This window comes from Artemia franciscana, chromosome 19 (assembly GCF_032884065.1).
Source record: "Artemia franciscana chromosome 19, ASM3288406v1, whole genome shotgun sequence".
In the NCBI taxonomy this organism is placed as follows: domain Eukaryota; kingdom Metazoa; phylum Arthropoda; class Branchiopoda; order Anostraca; family Artemiidae; genus Artemia; species Artemia franciscana.
Genome location: NC_088881.1, coordinates 14044897 through 14063173, shown reverse-complemented (window position 1 = coordinate 14063173; position 18277 = coordinate 14044897). Strand labels below are relative to the sequence as shown.

The 18277-nt window shown below is 37.5% G+C and overlaps 2 protein-coding genes across 3 annotated transcripts in view; one reads left to right on the top strand and one right to left on the bottom strand.

Annotated features, from left to right (window-relative positions):
• The window catches only part of LOC136039623 (uncharacterized), a 38046-nt gene extending 35362 nt beyond the window's left edge, over positions 1 to 2684 (bottom strand). Inside the window, exon 1 of the mRNA XM_065723521.1 lies at positions 2548 to 2684. The gene's annotated coding sequence lies outside the window, so the exon portion shown is untranslated. The remainder of the gene's footprint in view (positions 1 to 2547) is intronic.
• Positions 1 to 18277, top strand: part of LOC136039317 (actin-related protein 2/3 complex subunit 4) — a 291440-nt gene that overhangs the window by 266059 nt on the left and 7104 nt on the right. The window contains exons 1-3 of one of the 2 annotated variants that reach the window (XM_065722931.1): positions 2102 to 2249; positions 13701 to 13819; positions 17403 to 17610. In XM_065722931.1, coding sequence (XP_065579003.1) covers positions 2247 to 2249; positions 13701 to 13819; positions 17403 to 17610 — 330 coding nt within the window. In that variant the 5' untranslated portion in view covers positions 2102 to 2246. Of the gene's footprint in view, positions 1 to 2101; positions 2250 to 13700; positions 13820 to 17402; positions 17611 to 18277 lie in introns of those variants that run through there. The other variant, XM_065722932.1, reaches the window with a different exon arrangement.

Genomic DNA, 18277 nt, shown 5'->3' with positions numbered 1-18277 from the left:
TGTAGTTCAACTTCTCCTTCAATACTCAGTGAATTTTTCACCTTCACATCCTTAGTCTTAGTAATAGTAGTCGTAGTTATAGTAGTAGGAGTATTAGTGGTAGTAGTAGTAGTAGTAGTGGGATTAGTAGTATTGCTAAGAGCCTCGGTAGTAAAGACGGTGGGAGCACGGAAGATGTTAAATAGTAGAATAGCCAAGACTCAGAGTACTTTTTCACAGTTATAAAAAAAGTTTGGAAAAATAGGAAGATAAGTTTGCAAACCAAGACTAGAATATTGGAAGCTACAGTGATGGCAGTGGTCAAATATGGCTCCGACGTATAGGCACTCCAAAAAGAGAATGAAGATTTACTAGATGTCTTCCAGAGATATTCCCTACGGATCGCTATGGGTACCCGACTGACTGACTATATTTTAAACAGTAGGCTCTACGAAAAGTTTGGTTCAATCGCGCTTTTTAGGGCTATAGTTAGAGAAAGGATGAGATGGTTCGGGCACATTCTGTGGGTGAAGGTTGACAGACTGCCAAAAACTGTCCTTTTTTGCTAACCGTCTAGGGCTGAATGGAAAGAAGATCGTCCACAGTTGGGGTGGGAGAATATCATAAACAGTGATATAAAGGAAATGGGCAGTTCTTGAGAAGGTGTAAAGAGAGAGGCTTTGAAGAGATTGGGATGGAGGTGAAGCGCACATACCTGTGTTGGAATCCGGTGCCACATATTGCCTTTTGGTCAACTGGTCACCCCCCCCCCTCATCATGCCCTTGAAATTTCAACTTAATGCTCCGAGCTTTTCATAAGATATTCCTGACATACCCTTTTGACAACTTTGTATGCAGATAGTACATTTTAATTAAGCTCAACTTCGTCCACGATATTTCCTAAAATTTTCACCTTAATACTTTTGGCTTCAATAGTAGTTGCAAAATATGTAATAGTTGGAGTGGTAGTAGTTGTAGATATCCTGTGTGCCCTGTGTGTGTTTTGATTTAGTTCCACATTCCACTCAAAATTCTCTGCAAGCTTCACCAGAATCCCGCGGGCCTTTTTTGACACCAATTGTCAGACTTGCCCCCCTCTCCTAATGACAAATACTAGATGCAAACAATAGGGAATTGCATAACTCACAGGGTGGCCCTTTCAACTATGCTGAAAAAATAGTTGTCTCAAAATTTTGATTGGATTTCTTTGCGAGAAGTGTGCTTGGAAGATGGCTGGTTATCCTCCAATCGCTAATGACACTTAATGGGAGATATAGAATTTTCAACTCCCGATGGAATGAGCTTCTTTTGGGTTTTTTGGAGTTACTACAATAACCCCTAGCAAGCGAAGTGCCTTGGTGTTAAAATAATTAGTTGAGCCCGCTTCGCTTGTCACTTAGGCAGTGCTATTTCGCTGCCTATGAAATACAAGAAAATTATGAAAAAAAATATGGCCAATACTAGAAAGCCAAAATAACCTTAGGGATGCATAAGAATACATTCCTGAATTTATACTTGAGTGAGTATGCACTAAACCCTATGTACACAAATTTAATTAAAAAAAAAAGATTGAGTGCATTATAAGTCGATTTAATAAAAAGAATTTATTACATTAAAATGATTTAATATAGTATATGCTTGAAATGAGAAAATATCACAACAAGAGGTTCTTCCAATTTTATAATCAATTCGTATTGGAATCAACAATGTTTTGGGCAATCTTAGCTAAACCTTTAAACCTCTTTGAAGATAAAACGTCTTCAAAATTTATTATTATTTTTTTAAATAAGGTATTAATTTGATTTTGGTATGTAAATCGATATGTATTTGAGCAATTTGATTTCTTATCGTTGTTTTATATTATATTGCATTAATGACAAATGACTATAATAAGGCCTAAATATTCAATTAGGTTGTATTCACTTTCTTTGCAAATTTCCTTGTTGTCTTTTTTGTTTCGTATGAGGGAAACCTAGCGTGGTCTTTGTTACTTTTAAGTTAAACTATACTATAGAATGGCATAGATGGCTCAAATTAGTGAGAATCTGGCCTCTACTCTTGTCCTGATCAAACCACAGACCAAAAATATATTTGACAAAAGGTGATATCAAGGCTACTGGTTATGACCAATTTACTTTTAGTCGAATTTGATGTTTCTCTGGCAATGCTGCTAAGGGAAGAAAAGACTAGACTTTTATACCTGTACGATTTGAAGCCTAGGCCTACATCTGAGTAGCCTATTCTCTCTGAAAGACATTTGTCTGACAATGGTAAGTGTTTTCCAGTCTATTGCCTGTTCTTATTCCATTCACCATTATTGAAAAACTGAGAATCTGGTTGTATTTTACTGGGATGGGCTAAGCCTACACCCTCTTTTTGGATAGACTGCTTGAAAGCCAGTTGGGTAGTATACCCAGTAGCCAACTTGAACCGCTAATCATCACAACAGTTTAATCACCATAAAACTTGTAAATTTCTCAAGGTTAGACAATTTGATAAAGGTCTAAAATATTGGCTTTCCAGAAGGAAATAACAGTAAAATTATGACAGTTCATACAACTGACTTACCAATGAAGTGAATATACCACTCGATGTCTTTATTTATGTTCTTTACAAATATAATAATTGCTTCTACTGTAAATTAAAACTTAGCACTTTTTGAGCTCTTAAAAATGAAGAATTTTCAATTAAAGTATGAGCTATCACTCATTTCCCAAAAAATAATGCCACATTTTCTCAGTGCCATCTTTCTCCAAAGTTTTTGAAAAAATAGTGCTAAATTTTTTCAGTGCTAAAATCATTTATAATATGGTTATTTTAGGTTAGGTTAAAGAGTGCTTAAATTTGAATTCATGATAGAAGCAATTATTCTATTTGTGAAGAGCATATTAAAAGGCATCAAGTTGCATGTTCACTTTATTGCTAAGCCAGTCAAATGAACTGTCATAAATTTACCAAAATATCTTATAAAAATAAATATAGCCTAGTGGTAGGTAGGCTATTAGGCTCCTTATTTTATGGTCCTTTTTAGCATAATCCTGACAACACACTCTAAACCCACCCATTCCCCATTAAAGACTAAGGACTATTGGAAAGCCCTAATAATAAGGGCAAGTATGTTATACTGTAAAAAGTCAGTTGATTTGTAAGCAGACATTTATTCAATGCTTGTAGAACCCAGGTCAACTAGAATAGAAAAGGTAAGTCAGAATGTTACATCCTTCCTCCTTTCTAAACTAGTGAGCTGCTACAAAAACCATACTATATATGACCAACAAATAACACTATTCCATAACCAATCCACCCCACTTTAATTAGGCATGCATCACCATACCAATTCTTTCGATAAGTGGTCTTCACTCTTAGAATACAAGAAGGCGCTTAACTCACTTCTCTAACACTTTTCTTTCTCTCATACATACTTCATAATACAATAAGGCACTTGGATCACTTCTCTATTTCACCTCTACGATTAGCAGTCTTAACTCTTAGAATACGAGAAGGCGCTTGGCTCACTTTTTGTACTCTCATACATACTTCATATGCGATAAGGCACTTGGATCACTTCTCTAGTTCACCTCTACTGCACTCACACTATGGTTTCTTTACATTTACAGGTTAAGTTTCTTTACAGGCTTTACGCATCAACCTGAACGGGTTGAATACAGAGCACCCTGTAGATCTGCGTGGGTTGTGCAACTTGTGCTTGGTACAGGTATTGGAGTATGGAATGCTGGACTAAGATCATGGGAAGTCGGCTGTGAGTTTAGATCAGGCGTTTTAGGTGGAGGGGTGAGAGCAGCAAACGCAGTTATGGGTGATGAGGTAAGAGCTTCAGCATGTGGGTTTCCCTTAGATTCACCATGTGGGGTTTCCAGGGCTTCAGCAGCATCAGGTGACCTGTTTGAATGGCAGAGCACCTTTATGTGATGCCTGTTTTGCTGATAGTTTCCTCCTTCATTCGTCTCGATTATGTATGATCTGGGATGCTTGTCTGCTCTCACGATTGTACCAGACTGCCATGTCTTACCCTGGATTTGGGCTTGAATTGGTTGGCTGACTTGGAGGGGTTTTAGTTCTTTTGACTGCCTGTTGTGGTATTTCCTTTGGCGTGATTGTTGCTTTTTTCGGTTCTGCACAAACTCGCTGTGATGAACGATTTTTGGGGAGAGTAGTTCTCCAGTGCAAGGAACTATTGATCTCAAGTTTCTGCTCATCAGCATCTGGGCTGGGGATGCCAGTCCATTGACCGGTGTGTTCCTGTATTTGAGTATGGCCAACTCAAAATTGTCTCCTGTGAGATCAGTCTTAGTAAGGATATCCTTGGCAGTTTGTACTGTCCTTTCCGCAAGTCCGTTTGACTGCGGAAAGTTTGGCGATGAAATCTTGTGAGCTATTTCCCAGTCTTTTATGAACTTCTGAAATAGAGCTGATGTGAATTGCAGACCATTATTGGAGACGAGGACGCTAGGGATTCCATACCTCGCAAATTGTTTCTTCAAACATGATATGATTTGATGGGCGTATGCATTGCTACCGACTCTATCAACCTTGAAAAACCGGCTGTAATAGTCAACAGTGATGAGGTAATATTCTCCACTCTTGTAGAACAGATCACAACCAATCTTCTCCCAAGGTAGGCGAGGGATATCATGAGGTAACAACGGCTCCTTTTGATTTGAGTTTTGATATTTGGCACATGCATAGCAGTGTCTGATATGTTCTTCAACATCCTTTGTCATACCTGGCCAGAACACAATAGAGCGAGCTTGTTGCTTAGTCTTTTCAATTCCCAGGTGTGATGAATGGATGCGGTCTAGGATGTTCTTGCGGGAATTTTTTGGAATGACAAAACAATTGCCTTTCAATATGATCTGGTCTATGACTGTTAACTCGTGTCTGACGTTCCAAAATGGGAGTATGTTTGTGGGAACGGACCTTTTAGATTCGGGCCAGCCACTTTGGATAGTCTTAGTGAGCCCAACCAATTGATGATCAGCTGCTGTCTCTTCTTCTAGCTTTTTAAGCCTGTCCAGGCTTATTGGGAGAAGCGTCATCACAGAGTGCACGTACGATTCAATCTCCATTTGCGTTTCTGTATCCTCTTCAGGGAGATATAAGCGGGATAGGCCATCAGCAACAGGAATTTCTTTACCAGGGCAAAATATCACTGTAAAATCATATGGCTGGATTTTCAGTAACATCCGCTGCAGCCTAGGTGATGACTTTGAAATTGGGTGGTTTAGGACGACTTGCAGAGGTTTGTGGTCAGACACAATGATGAATTTCTGGCCATACAGGTACTGATGATAATGCAGGCAGCCAAAGAGGATAGTGTATAATTCTTTTTCTATCTGTGAATAATTTTGCTCAGTGCAATTAAGCAATCTCGATGCAAAGGATACAGTTTTTTCGTTCTGAAGAATAGTAGCCCCAAAGCCGAACTTTGAAGCATTGACTTGGAGCTTGATGTTTCCTGATGTTGGATCAAGGAATGATAATGAGTCACAAATCGATTCTTTGATGTTTGTGAATGCTGAGTTGTGCTCTTCTTCCCACTTGAACTCTCGCTGGTTTGCCAGTTTGCGAAGTGGTTGGTTCAGTGAGGAAAGATTGGGTATATACCTTGCCAGATAGTTCATCATTCCCAAGACGGTCTGAAGTTCATCTTTAGTCAGTGGGATGCGCATTTCCTTTAGTTCTCGAACCTTCCGTGGATCTGGATGGATGCCAGCTTCTGATATTATGTGTCCAAAGTAAGGGATGCTATCACTTTTGAACACACATTTTTGAAGGTTGAGCTTCACGCATTTCTCGCGGGCTCTTATAAACGTGCTGTGCACATTAGAATCGTGCTCTTCATCGGTTTGGCCAGATATGATGATGTCATCCACTATGACTGAAAAACCTCTGATACCTTCAAATGCCTCCTCCATGCGGCGCTGGAATTCGTCTTGTGCCAAGATTAGGCTGAACGGCATCCGTTTGAACTTGTATTGGCCATATGGTGTGTTGAATGTTGTTAATTCGGACGACTCCTTGTCAAGTTCAAGCGACCAATATCCATGGCGAGCGTCAAGTTTTGTGAAGTACTTAGCGCTGGAATGTTTCAAAACAGCTTTGTCGAATGTAGGCATTGGATGATGGGGTCGTTTGATGGCCATATTCAAGTCGTGGGGGTCAATGCAGACCCGAAGACTCTTGTCAGGCTTTTCAATTACAACTGCAGCGTTGACCCAATCGGTGGGGTGGGAGACTTTTTCTATGACTCCAAGGCTTTCCATCCTATCGAGTTCCTTCTTAAAGCTGTCTTGGAGGGATATTGGGATGCGTCTAGCTGGTACTGCTTTTGGTTCATCTCCTTCTTTCAGCATAATGTGGCACTTTCCTTCAAGCTGACCAATACCTTGGAAGAGGTCTTGGAATTCTTCAACAAATGGAGTTGATTTCTGGACCTTTGAGCTCTCGACTGTGAGGACCAGCTTGACTAAGTTGAGTTTCCTGCTAGTATCAAAGCCAAGGATTGGCATGGGGGCATCTTTTACAATGAAGAAGGGCTGAGTTTCACTGCTGCCGTTTGTGTATGTACATGTCAGGTTGCAGACTCCAAGCGTATGTATTTTCTGGCCACCAAAACTAGTAAGAATCTGTAGCGTTTCACGTACTACAGGCTTTGGCTTGAGGGTCTTGAAATTCCTTTCTGGAATGATGTTTGCTTGGGCGCCAGTGTTGATTTTGAAAGTGATTCTGGCTTGTCAATTCACCATAAGCTTCACATAGGGTTGGTCCTCACCTTTGTCCATGTTAACAGAATCAATAATGTTCACTGTATCAATAAAGAGATCATCGTCTTCATTTCGACATGCTTCCTGGTTTATGAGGTTTACTGTTTTTCTGTTGCTTTTGCAAACTTTCGCAAAATGATTTAGCTTGTCGCAATTGCTACACGCTTTTCCTTTGCCACAGAAGTAACATTGTTTATAAGCTTGTGCACTCTGGTTTGTCTTCTTGCCTTTTTGAATGAAGTCAACTTCTTGTTTAATGTATGCATCCTGGCCTCCGTGGGTGCTGCTTGAGCCAGGTTGCGACATTGTTCTAAGTTGCACCTGGGTTTCTACATGTGCCCTTGATATAGTAACTGCTTGTGACAGGGTCAGATTTGAACCTGCCTGTAGGAGCTTCTCTCTGACTCTCGCTGAGGAGATACCACATACAAGTCTGTCTCTTATCATTTCCTCTTTCAAGTCCGTTGTGGAGTATTCACATTCCCGAGCCAATAACTTTAATTTTGTGATGTACTGATCGATTGTTTCACCATCATGTTGGTCTCTTTTGTGAAAAAGGTATCTTGAGAACACTGTGTTTGACTGGGGGCTGACATATTCACTGAATTTGGATATATATGCTCCAATTTTGTCTGTTTCTGCAGCAGATATTGTAAATGTACTGAAAATGTCTCTCCCTTTTTCTCCTAGCCAGATCAGCAAGAACGCACACTGGATTTTTTCAGTCTTTCCACTAAGGGGTCCTTGGAACATGAGGGTTGCATGTGTCTGGAATCTTGACCATGCCTCTTTGAGGTTGTCGCTTGACCAGTCCATTGTGGGGTATGGAACGTTGGCTTCCATGACTTTTAGAGGGGCTCTGACACCATGTAAAAAGTCAGTTGATTCGTAAGCAGACGTTTATTCAATGCTTGTAGAACCCAGGTCAACTAGAATAGAAAAGGTAAGTCAGAATGGTACAATACCAATAGTGCAACAGCTTTGCTGCTGGGCTGCAGCCCTTGGTACACAGCATGCTTCTATGCATTGATTCTTCTTGTCACTGGTCTTATAACTGCACATATAGTCTAGTAAAAATGCAGTTTTGACACAACTTTTTATGAATGGAAATGTCCTGGCACCAAAATGTTCAGAAAAACAGACACAGCAATAAAGTAAGGGTGGCAGCAAAAAAAGCAGCAACAAAATGCTTCAAAATTTTTTTGTGTTGCAACTAGTGAAATGCCAGCAGTGTGCTGCCAGTGTAATCATTGTTTACAACAATGATTTATGTTTTGATCAGTCTTTCTCAAATCCAAGCTTAAATTTTCACCAGGTTCAGGCCTATTCATGAGTTAGAAACTTTGCATTCAATATTCATCAACAGAAGTAGAAACCTGGTTGAAACAAAATGGCTATAGTATTCCAGAACCCTTGCATAATAGTTGAAATAGCTAACAGCTGTGTATTCCTAACAAAAATAATTATCAAAATTAGTAGCAATTTAACTTCATCAAGCAACTGTCACCATCAAGAAGAATTATCACCATTTACATCACAGCTGGGCTAGTAGGAAAATCTTTCCCATTATATTTAATACTCTCAAACATCCAGAAGGGATTTGGAAGATACCCCTTTCAAACCAGATTGTTTTGATAATAAAGATCTATGCTCTTAAATACAGACCAACCAAGTGTTTTTTAGCCATTGAAGGTAATGGCTAATTGCCAAACTCATTAGAGGTTCTTACTCCAGTCCCATCCCTACCTGCACTGCCATCCTCTTACCCAATGCTTTTAGTAAGCCCTATGATTTGCAGCCATTGTGAGATAAGATAGTCACACCTGAACAAGTTCAACCACATCCCAACACCATAAAGAAAAAATGCTTCAAGGAAGAAAGGAGGCAAAAGATAAGTGCTGACTGATACATCAGTGAAGACTAAGATTGAAGCTGACTTTGCAACAAGGAAGGCAATAAAGAATTGGAAAAGAAAAAATTAAGCAAAAGTAAGCAAAACAGAGAAGCAGGCTGTGAAGACATTTGGTAGACAGCACTGAGGGTGAAAATGAAACTGAAAAGGTTCAGACAATGACTGTTTCTGACAACTCAGACAGTTCCCTTGGGTAAGATAGTGAAAAGGAATTTGAACTCAGTTCTAGTTTGGGCTGCAGTTGGCAACTTTGTAAAAATCAGACCCCCCCCCCCTTCACTGAAAAAGGGTATTTCTGCACAACCAATTTTGAATCTATTATTAAGTTAATTTTTGTGAACATTTTGAAACATATCTGTTGCTCAAGTGCTGAAGTTTGGTCTTTTTGTTCATAGTTTTGCTGGACTGATAATGTGAACTACCTCTTGATGTCATGACATCAGGTTAGGTTCAATACAATCACCCTGGGAAAATGCAAATTCTTCCTGAAAGTTCTCCCTACTGTTGGTCCTAACTTGAGAATTAGATGTCATCACCTGACACTTGTCAAGCAGTCCACCATATCTAGAGTCTGCCCTCAGTTCTTTTCATCACAAATTGCCAACAGGTGGAACAGATTATTTAATGAAACAGTTATTGTTGAATCTGTTGATGTTTTCATGTGAAGGCTAGATGCTGAGTGGTCCTCCAGAGAGTGTAAACTCTATTGGGATGCTACTGATTATGTAACAACACCTGGTCACTAAAGAATTGAATACAACAAATGTCATCCTTCTGGAGCTCTACAAGGTGATATCCTCAAATTGTTATTAGCTGCAATTTTAGGTAAAGTTGTGACCTATTTATATTTAGATTTTTTTGTGGTCCGAAATGTATATACACCAGTTTAAAAAAATATATGTATAGCTTAAAAAAAGTTAAAGCATTTAAAAAAATGTATGTATTGCTTGTTTAATTTATTAACAAGGCATATAATTTTGTTTCAAGAAAGCAATTTTCAATGCTTTTTTGAAACACAGCATAAATGAATTACATGGAATATCAACAGGTCATGTTGTCATTGTCTAAATAAGTGTCCTTCATTATGTCATTCAAAAAGAATTTTCAAAATTCCTCTTTTTGTTCAAGTAGTTTGAGAAATTTTGGAGCTACCTACAATCCCATGTCTCTCAGTCATTTTGTAGAAGGCTTTTAGTTTTAATAACATTTATTGTGATCATGGGTATTATGACTATACACATTTAGTCATATTATTGGCTATAAAATTAATTGATTAAATTGGTAATATATTGGCTCTACTAATAAAAATTACTTAGTTCAGGATGATGCAGTTTGATTTAATTTTTGATTACTTTGGACTTTGGTTTGCTCCTGACTAGGTCACAGCTACCACTACAACCACAATAGAAATCTCCTGCATAGACTAAAAGACATTCAGTTTAGCCTCAGTTGTTGTGTTAAATATTGGATAAAAATGTTACCCATAAAAATCAATTCATATATCCAATATTGTTTAATGTATTGTAAACCCTCCAGCTATTAGATATAGCTATTGTACTGGAATGGATTTAACCTTTTACTACATCAAGAAGTGTCTCTGATGACTGCTTCAGCACAGCAACAATGAAAAATCATTTGGTTTCCTGCTTTATGCCCCCCGAAACTCACTGTCTTTCTATAAACTGCCCTTTACTGTATTTTCTTTCACCAATTCTTGCTTTATCTATTTCAACTAATATCCCCAAACCTCTAAATGCTCACTATTGCAGTCAATAATGTCCAAGCAAACAATGCAGCATAAATTAGACTGATGTAATGCAGTTGTTTTACTTATTTGAAGTTCATTCACTATAAGCTCAGTTGAATTCCATCCTCATGAGATACTACACCAAGAAAGTGGTATTTTGGCTATTTTCTTATAAAAAGTCTTGACCTGCATCACAAATTTCTTTTCTAAATTGATTGTTTAAATGAACATTTCCTTTTTATGGATCTTCTATTAAAGTAGGCTGTAAAAGTTTTATGGCATCTAAACATATTTTGAATTTAATGAACAACCCTCCTTACTGTACTTAGCTGTAACAAATGACCCTGCATGAATCATTTCTACTTCCTATCACCGTGCAATTGGAAGCAATGACCATATGTGTATGTTGACAGAGATACAGGTGAACTTCCTTTAAAGGTTAATCTGTTAAAGAAGGAAACATTCTTTACATATTTTGAATTAATACAGCTGGACCTGTCAAAGATAAAGCAGGAGAATGTGGTTGACAGTTGTAACATAGGAAAAAGCTGGGAGGCATTTTAGACTGTAGTCCTACCTGCAGATAATAAACTTATCAGGGTATACTGGTTGCTCCCACCAAAAGAAGGAAGAAGGAAAGAGCATAGACCAAAAGTGCAGATGTGATAACCACTATGACATGTTCATGAAATGTAGAAACAGGCTAAGAAATTTGACTCAGAAGATCATAGAAAACCACAAGGAGGCAATTGCAGATGATGCAAAGCAGAATCCAAAGGGGTTCTAGTGCTTTTCCTCAGCAGCTAATCCCTCTAGATGTGATATCCTGGACCTCATGAAAGAGGATGACACAAAGACCTCAGAGGCTAAAACAAGAGTGGATTTGCTCAACTCTAGCTTTGGTAAAAATTTCTCCACTAAATATTTTTCTTACCAGAGCAACCAATTGGAGAACCAGTGTACATGACAATTAGAAGTATAGAATATGTTCTGAAAAAGCTTAAAAGACTGAATGCAAATATAGCTGCTGGGCCAGATAACCTATGACCCAGACTATTAAAAGAAGCAGCTGAACAAATTGCTGAGCTAATAGCAGTGATGTTTGGAATATCACTCACTTTCAAAGTGCTATCAAGTGACTGGAAGCAGGCCAATATCAAACCCATCTTCAAGAAAAAGGAGAAAGGACAAAACCCATAATCCTGCCTGGATTGAAGCCTTTCTTACTGGAAGAACTTAGAGTGTAGTATTTTATAATGCCACTGGTAAAACTGTTTATCCTGATGAAATTCCTGTCATTAGCAGAGTCCCACAGTGCACAATCCTGGGACCCATGTTGTTCATAATACATATTAACAACTTTACAACTCACCTGAAAAACCCACTAACACTATGCTGACTTTTACAAGCTCTTAGAACAGGCCCAAATTAGCCTCAATCCCTCAACAATGCAAGAATATCTAGATCAACTTTCTAGATTGTCATCTCAGCAGGGTTTGCAGTTCAATGTGTCAAAATGCAAAGTCGTCCATCTTGGACAGAACAATCCTAGGTGACCTTACTATATTGGAGATGACCTACTTGATGCTCTAAGTGAAAAGAAGGACATGGGGTTTTTTGTTGATGATAAACTCAAGTTCTACAGCCACACACATGCTCAAGTTGCTAAAGACAACCAAACCCTAGGGCTCATAAAACAAATACTTACCCACCAGGAAGCTGTGTGTGGTTATGAAGCTGTACAAGCTATTTTACGTCCACACCTGGAATTTGGAATGATCCTAGTGTCTCTCCATTATAAAATTGACATTAAAGCACTCAAGATTGTCCAAAGGCGAGCAACAAATCTCATACCAGCTTTGCAAGCCAAACCATATGAGGAATGCCTTGTATCCCTCAAACTCCCCATTCTAGTCTATTGAAGGAAGAAAGGAGACACAATTGCTACTCGCAAAGTGACAGAAAACAACCTCTCAAGTCAAGTATTCTCCTCATCCCTTGCAAGTATGACAAGAGGTCACACAAAGAAGCTGCAAGTCCCCATTGTCATCAATATGAGCACCAGTAATTTTTCTCTGTATGTGCTGTCCCTTACTGGAACAGCCTCTCTAAAGCCACCATCCAGTCCCAAACCATAAATGCGTTCAAGAAAGGAGTTGATCAGGACTGGGTCAATGCAGAGTGTAGACTAACCTAGGATGCCATACCATTGTCATGTCACACCACCAGCAAGATGTTCTGCAGGAGGCTCATATCCACCTTATCCTGCTGGACATGTAATTTAATGTAAGGTTATATGTTAAGCTGTGTATCTGTAGACAAACTCCCTGAAATGAGAGAGAGAGAGAATGGGTTATTTAAACAACAATTGTAGCTGAAATGGCTAATTTGATGTTGAACTACATAACATGTTAATATACACTAACATATAATGACATAAAAAAGGGACAAAAGAGTTCTGGTAGTGGTTTTTCTGGTACTCTGGGAATTATATCAGAATCAAGACTTGAATATAGGACTGGGGTCTGAATCATAATCAGGAAAAATGTTAACATTGTTTCATATTTGGCATATTTTGTAACATATTTTATCTTAAATACATTAAAAAATATCTTCCCCTCAACCCAGACATATTTAATATTTCAAGACTAAAAATGAAAGCATAAAGTTGATTTGACATATTTCATAGACCTCATTCTTCCATTTTTAGTTTTAGAAATATCAGATTTTCAAGTAGCTGAAAAAACAAAGGTTTATAATTTGTAATGTATTTGGAGGTAAAATAGCATTTTTTCAATATATTTTTCGACCATTTGGATTGAAACAATTATCAAGAAATCTTAGCACAATGTATCTGTGGAGCTCCTGTTCTTACATGTGCCATTTCTATTCAAAGGCACCCTTGTCTCTGGAACAACACACATCAAGACATCCCAAGAAGCATTTTTTTGATTTTCTTATCATTCTGATTGAAATGGCTATCTGGGAATGTTACTCAAAGCTATGAAAGCATAAAGGATTATTACGTGCCATTTTTCCAGCTTATGGCTTAAAAGGGTATTGTATTTTATTTTTAGGGAGTGAATGAACCCACTCTGGTACTTTCATTCCTTTGCATGATGAGGCAAAAAAAAAGACGAAAAGAACAGAAAAGATGTATTTTACATAAGAGGCATATTGCTGCTTACTAGGTCTACACATTTGTTTTTTGTTGTTTTTTTTTGTAAATTTCAAGCATCAAGTTGTTTAAGGAAGCTCTTACCTTTTTTCATTTTAGTCAGCCACTCTCAAGCCATACTTGAGTGCTGTCAGAAGTTCCTTGGAATCTGCTATGTGTTTGGAAAACTTTGAATCCCAAGTGGTAGAGAGACACAATAAGCCTGAGGTAGAAATAAGGTTAGTAGCTTATCAACTGAAACTACTTGTCAAAAGCAACACTTATAAAAAACATTTCTGTTCTTATAAAACAGTTTTGTTCTTCAGTCATAATTGAAATGCAAAATGAAAAACATACAGAATATTGCTGATTGCTGTTTAAAATTTTGATCATCTTTTTTTAGTGTGTATTCCATCCCCAGGGGTGTTATTTGCACAGACCATACTGTCAAACAGGATTGACCTGAGTCAGTGTAACCTAGAGAAAAATCTTTATTTCCAGGCCCCACCATCCTCCCCAATGTAAATTTTAAGACTGTAGCTATTTTCGGATATTTTTCTTATTCAGGGGGAGAGGGTCATCTGATTTGACGATTCTGTAAATATAGAATAGCAGCTAACTGGTGTAAATACAGAGAATTTAAAAAGTTATTTCTATCTGCTCATGGATTAACATGTTCAGTTGATTAATCTGTATAGTCAAACAACCATATATTCCATTTATTGAAGAAAAGTATTCACTAGCAGAAACAGCAGGGGGGTGGGGGTGTATCTCTCCTGACAAAAAAAGAGGAGGGGGCCACCTCCTCAATTGAGAGGACTTTTTGGAATCAAAAGTTTTATAGTCAAATAACAAATATAAAAGTTTGTATTGATGCAATGAAGGTTGTTTGAAAAAAAAAATTAAAGAGTTAAAGTTGTAAAGTTTTTATGTTTTATTGTCGATGCTTCTTATTCCCTTGTCTCTCATTTTAGTTGTTAGTTTGGGTGGGTAGAAGAGAGTCAGAAGGAATATGCTATGTTTTGTGTAGTTGTTGTTTGTGGAGGCATTGTACCAAAGAATCTGGATGCTCTATTGTGTACATATATAATGTCAGTTCCATAACTCAATTTGTTAAGTCTACATTAATAAAAATATATGATATAAGAAGTTGTTTGTGGCTAAAAGGAACCCACTATGACAAGTATGTTTGGAGAAACTTAAATATAAAACTATTATACACCTTTTATTTTGTAAAACATTGAATGAATGAATGTTCTTTATTACCCATCTATAAACAAAAAAAAGGAAAACGATAGAGTACAATAAAAGAAAGGAAAACAAATATTTATGTCATAAAGACATACATAAATTATTAAGTGAGGAAGAATTAGCGACAGTACTAGAAGGATTAAAAAATAATAAGGCCCCAGGTGCTGATAGTATGATTAATGAGTTCCTTAAATATGGTGGCTCTGAGGTTAGGAATAAGCTACTGAAAATTATGAACATGATTTTTGAAAAAGGGGAAGTACCCAATGATTTTAGGAAAACCTTAATTAAACCACTGTATAAGAAAGGTGACAAGAGTGAATGTCGGAATTATCGAGGCATTAGTCTGGTCTCTGTAGGTAGCAAATTACTGAGTAATATGATACTTTTTAGACTGAGACATGCTGTAGACAAAGTTTTAAGGGAAGAACAATGCGGTTTTAGAAAAGGTAGAGGATGTGTCGACCATGTTTTCACTCTTAGGTTAATAATTGAGAAGTCCCTTCGTTGTCAAACACCTTTGGTCCTTAGTTTTATCGATTATGAGCAAGCTTTCGATTCTGTTGATAGAACAGCGTTAACAAACGTCTTATCGTTATATGGTATACCAGAAAAATACATTAAAGTGATTTGCGCTATGTACGAGAATAATACTGCTGCGGTTAAGGTAGGAAATGAGGTTAGCAACTGGTTTTGTATTAAATCAGGAGTTAAGCAGGGTTGTGTTCTATCCCCCTTTATATGGATCATTTTGATGGACTTCGTCTTAAGGAGCACAGGAAAGGCAATTGGAGACCATGGAATCAAATGGGGAGGAAGAACGCTCCTGGACTTAGATTATGCTGATGATTTAAGCATATTAGATGAAAGTGTGAGCAAAATGAATGAATTTTTAGAGGTTTTACGAGTTCAGGGTGCTAAAATAGGCTTGAAAATTAATGTTAAGAAGACTAAGTCACTAAGGTTAGGAATAAGTGAAGATGAACAGGTGACCTTAGGTAACGAAAAGATTGATCAGGTTGGGAGCTTCAGTTACCTTGGTAGTATTATTAGTAAAGATGGTGGGAGCAGTGAAGATGTTAAAAGTAGAATAGCTAAAGCTCAGGGTGTTTTTTTTCACAGTTAAAAAAAGTTTGGAAGAATAGAAAGATAAGCCTACAAACCAAGATTAGAATATTGGAAGCTACAGTGATGACAGTGGTCAAATATGGCTCTGAAGCATGGACACTCCGAAAAGCAGATGAAAATTTACTAGATGTTTTCCAGAGAAATTGCCTACGGATTGTTCTGGGTACCCGGCTGACTGACCGTATTTCAAACAGTAGGTTGTACGAAAAGTGTGGTTCAATCCCGCTTTCTGGGGCTATAATGAAAGAAAGGTTGAGATGGCTAGGCCACGTTCTACGGATGAAGGATGACAGATTACCGAAGATTGTCCTTTTTGGCCAACCGTCTGGGGCTACACGGAAAGCAGGTCGTCCTTGTCTGGGTTGGGAGGATGTCATAAATAAGGATTTAAAGGAAATGGGAACTTCCTGGGAGGGTGTAAAGAGGGAGGCTTTAAATAGATTAGGTTGGAGGAGGAGCGTGCGTAGCTGTGTTGGCCTCAGGCGGCTTGGTGCTGTAGTGAGTTATTAGTAGTAGTAGTAGTAGTAGTAATCTAAAATAGTGCAGCCTTCCACGGGTCAAGAAGAGGAATGGTTATTCATGGTTATTTGAAACTGTTCATCCACAGCCTGAACCAGTTCCACAACACCAAAATGGTTAACGTTGTACCCATTCTTGAACCACCAAGGGGCCTGAACCAAAAACTTCACGTACTTAAAATAGCACTTTCATAACACTCCCCTAAGAGATTCAGTAATAATGTCCCAAAATGGGGTAAAATATAGAATATGTGGGAGAAGCACACTTATATATTCGAGAAAGAGCGTTCCATTATAGATTAAGCTGCAATGTAACCACACTAGCACAAGCAATTCTAAATTTGTGTTCAGCATTCTGAAGCAAAAGCTTTTGTGTCCTCTTAATTAAAGACCCAATCAGGAGACCTAAAGATGTTAGTACAGTTTTGGGTGCCACCTCACTGTTACCTAGACAGGCGCTATCAGGCATTATTGACTAAACGAATATTCGGCTTGTCTGCTGCCCGTTTTGAAAATAAATTGAATTGAACTACCGTGTAAATTAAAGAAGAGGACTTGGGACTTTGCAGCATTCATACTTGGTCCTATTTATAGATATCTATCAGGTTATCAAAACTCCGTTGAAGACTAGCTATTGACCAGCACATATTTAACAGATTGTCCACTTAACAAACCACTGATGTATCCATCTCTTTTGAAATGCAACTAATAAGAAGGTCAATCTGCACAGGAAGAGATACGTTTTGTATATAATTGGTGATGTGATAGCTCCTTGCTTTATTCTGACGAATACAGAGAGCTTACTATCCGAAAGTACATTTCCCAACTTCAAACGAACTTTTTTAGATGCCTATACATGTATTTTATGTTTTAGTTATTTTATGTTTAGTTTCTTAAATAGATAATTGCTAAATTTTATTTGCAGGACCAGTGAAGAATTATTACTTAAACCAGTCGTTATTAGCCGAAATGAGAAAGAAAAGGTCTTAATTGAGCCATCAATCAACTCTGTACGGATAAGTATTGGTATTAAGCAAGCTGACGAGATAGAAAAAATTTTGTGCCACAAATTTATGAGGTTTATGATGATGAGAGCAGAAAATTTTGTCATACTGAGAAGAAAACCAATTGAGGTAATCACAGCTGCGCCCAGTCATGTCTGTTTTCTGTAATCCTGTGCTGACATAGATGTGTTCTCACAGGAAAAAAAATGCACTGAGGGTCAAAATATGAAAATATATATATATATATATATCTACTTTATTTTATTTAATTATCAACGAGATATTATATATATATATATATATATATATATATATATATATATATATATATATATATATAAAATCAACCGAGGCTGTTGATTTTTGAATTAAAAAAAGGGAATAGTTGTGAGAAAAGTCAAGGTCATGGCCAATTGTAGAAAAAAGCCAAGACAGATTATCCAATTAAATGGGCATCCCAGTCAAGGTTAATTTGACCCCTTTGATTGCCGTTGTTATTTATCTGTATGTCTGTTATGTATGTTATTTATCTGTATGATTTTACTTATTTTCTAAGATTGTACTGCCTTTAAGTTTCAAAATAATATAACTTAGGTAACTTCGAAGACCACTCTGCCTTTCCATGACGAAAGTAAAACAGTTCAAAAATAGGGATGATACCCTTTTGTTGACAGTGAATGGATATAAAATTATTTAACTGGATATTTCGAACACATATACAGTGTTCATCATCAGCTGATGATGAACACTGTATATGTGTTCGAAATATCCAGTTAAATAATTTTATATCTATTCA